Here is a 2,261-nt window from a genome sequence, read left to right as displayed (position 1 = left end):
GCGATAGATCCACAAAACCGCCAGTCACGCTGCTCAAACATCTTACGAAACACCCGAGGAATTCTCCGCAGTCATTTATGACAGAATAATCCGCGGATACGGCTCAAGCACGTTCTAAGCATATTTGCTTCATGCACATGCGTGCTTCGATAATATCTGGAGAGACTTTTTTATGACAACTGTGAGCAGACCACACGCTTTAGACATCGTCTCCAGGCTGCCTTTGAGTAAGATGTACGAGCAGTGAGACCGCTGCTAATTAGGATGTCACCAGAAGTGAGTTGAAGCTGCAACAGCTAAATAAATAAAAGAACGAAACATTTAGGTGACTTTTCCCAGAACGGGAACCCATCTGGTTCAGCAAATGATCCAGCTCCTCCTGAACAAGGGCCAATCGATGAGGACATTCTCCGAGTTCACAAACAGGGCCCCATTCCTGGAGATTCAGGGACTGCAGGAGTCGTCGTCGGATGCTCCGAGGCTCCTACGGACGCACCTTCCGATGAACAGACTGCGGCTCAGCGACAAGGCCAAATACGTCTACGTAGCCAGGAATCCCTGGGACTGCTGCGTGTCAAACTTCCACATGATGCGGGACTTTCCGTCATTCGACTTCGCTGAGGGTACTTTCGACGATTTCCTGGACACGTTCCTGGATGGTCGGTTCGGCTTCGGCGACTACTTTGGCCATGTCCTCTCGGGTTACGAGCACAGACACGATTCTAATGTGTTTTTTGTGACTTACGAGGAGATTCATAGGGACAAGGCGGGAGTTGTTCGTAGGTTGGCGCGCTTCTTGGGCGAGGAGTACGGCGATATGGTGCGGAGTGACAGCGAGCTTCTGAAACTCGTTCTCAAAAGGAGTAGCGTCGAATTCATGAAATATGTACTGCGAACCGACGCAAAAGGGATAGCACAGCTGCTTGGGCGCGGTTATGTTCCGCCAGTCTCAGGAAACCAAGAAACTAAACCGTCTGAATGCAGCTTTGTTCGGAAAGGTGAAGTTGGTGGCTGGAAATCGTACTTTTCGCCAGAAAATGTAACAAAAATGCAGAGTAAAATGGACGAGAAGTTCGAAGGTACTGGTATTATGACTCTTTGGATGGACAAGGAGCTAGCCGACAAGCATTAAGTCATATTTGTTCTTCAATTTTACTATAAACAAGACATAAACAAGACAAAGCAAGAAAAAAAGCAATTGGATGGTGCATCATGCATGGAAAGCAGAGAAATATGTGAGATGAAATTAAGTCCTTGTTTTGAAATCAATCACGTGAATGTGTCATTTCTGTTTTTCTTAACAAAAAACTATAGCATATGTATGTAGCGCTGCAATTCTTATACGATACACGCAACAGGATTTTGAATAAAGGTTTATGAACCAGAGCATAGTTTGAAAAAATGTGCTCTCTTGAACGTCTTTTGTCGTCTTCATGCAAATAGAGTCCCAATGTTTGTAGAAGTAGTGATGTCTGCTTCTGCATTTAGCTACGAATTGTTCACGGTAGGCTCACATTTGAACAAACTCTTTACAGCACAATTGGTTATAATCTAAATTACTAAATTAAGGCTCCTAAGGCGTTCGTCATTCAACTGGTTTCAATCAGCTGCAGGAATGCCCCAAGAGAGCACGACCGGGCCACTTTGTACTACCTTATTCGCGACTTCAGCGACCTGTAGGGTACGCCACTATCGGGCGGATATGGCGGTCTTATATAGGCCGTGCCGTAACATGTGCCAGCTTAATGCACAGCGCTGGTGCCTCAGAAAGCAAGCATTGAACTCAAAAGGTTTGTCCCGCTTTTTATCCTCCACGTTTCGAACCTGCGGTGATTTTTGGCGTAAGCGAGCTTCCAGAGTCTTGTCTTTCTTTGAGGAAGCGATGAAAGGACTGCCCACTGTCTTTCCACAGTGCTGATGGACGTTGATAACCGCGGAATGTCTGGTTTACGCGGTTGCGTAGGTTGCGTGCAGAGCAACCTGGGAACATGCTGACAGTTACAACAGAGTCGCCGGGACAACTTTTTTATCGCGCAAACATCCGACAACATGTAGTCACGGAAGCTACAATAGACGACCACCAATCGCGAAAGGACCTGTTCCGGCCAGTTGAGTGTTTTCCCGCTAGATACCGTCCGTTTCGCTAGAGCCGCGAATACGCACCAAACGTCATGCGTAATTAAAAAAAAAGAAGAAAAAGTACGTGGGGAAGTTTGAGTAAGCGCTTTAAGCATATTTTTCACGCACTGAAGTTGTGTTGT

The 2,261-nt window shown here is 46.4% G+C and overlaps 1 protein-coding gene across 1 annotated transcript; it reads left to right on the top strand.

Annotated features, from left to right (window-relative positions):
• Nucleotides 1-364: 364 nt before the first annotated feature.
• On the top strand, nucleotides 365-1,132 carry LOC115310273 (sulfotransferase ssu-1-like). Its single transcript, XM_029968616.4, has one exon. It carries the CDS (start codon nucleotides 365-367, stop codon nucleotides 1,130-1,132), a length of 768 nt encoding a protein of 255 aa, XP_029824476.2.
• The last annotated feature ends 1,129 nt before the right edge of the window (nucleotides 1,133-2,261 follow it).

Source organism: Ixodes scapularis, unplaced genomic scaffold (genome assembly GCF_016920785.2).
Source record: "Ixodes scapularis isolate PalLabHiFi unplaced genomic scaffold, ASM1692078v2 PGA_scaffold2__306_contigs__length_199485367, whole genome shotgun sequence".
Lineage (NCBI taxonomy): Eukaryota > Metazoa > Arthropoda > Arachnida > Ixodida > Ixodidae > Ixodes > Ixodes scapularis.
The sequence above is the reverse complement of the archived record's forward strand: the minus strand, read 5'-3'. Positions and strand labels throughout refer to the sequence as shown.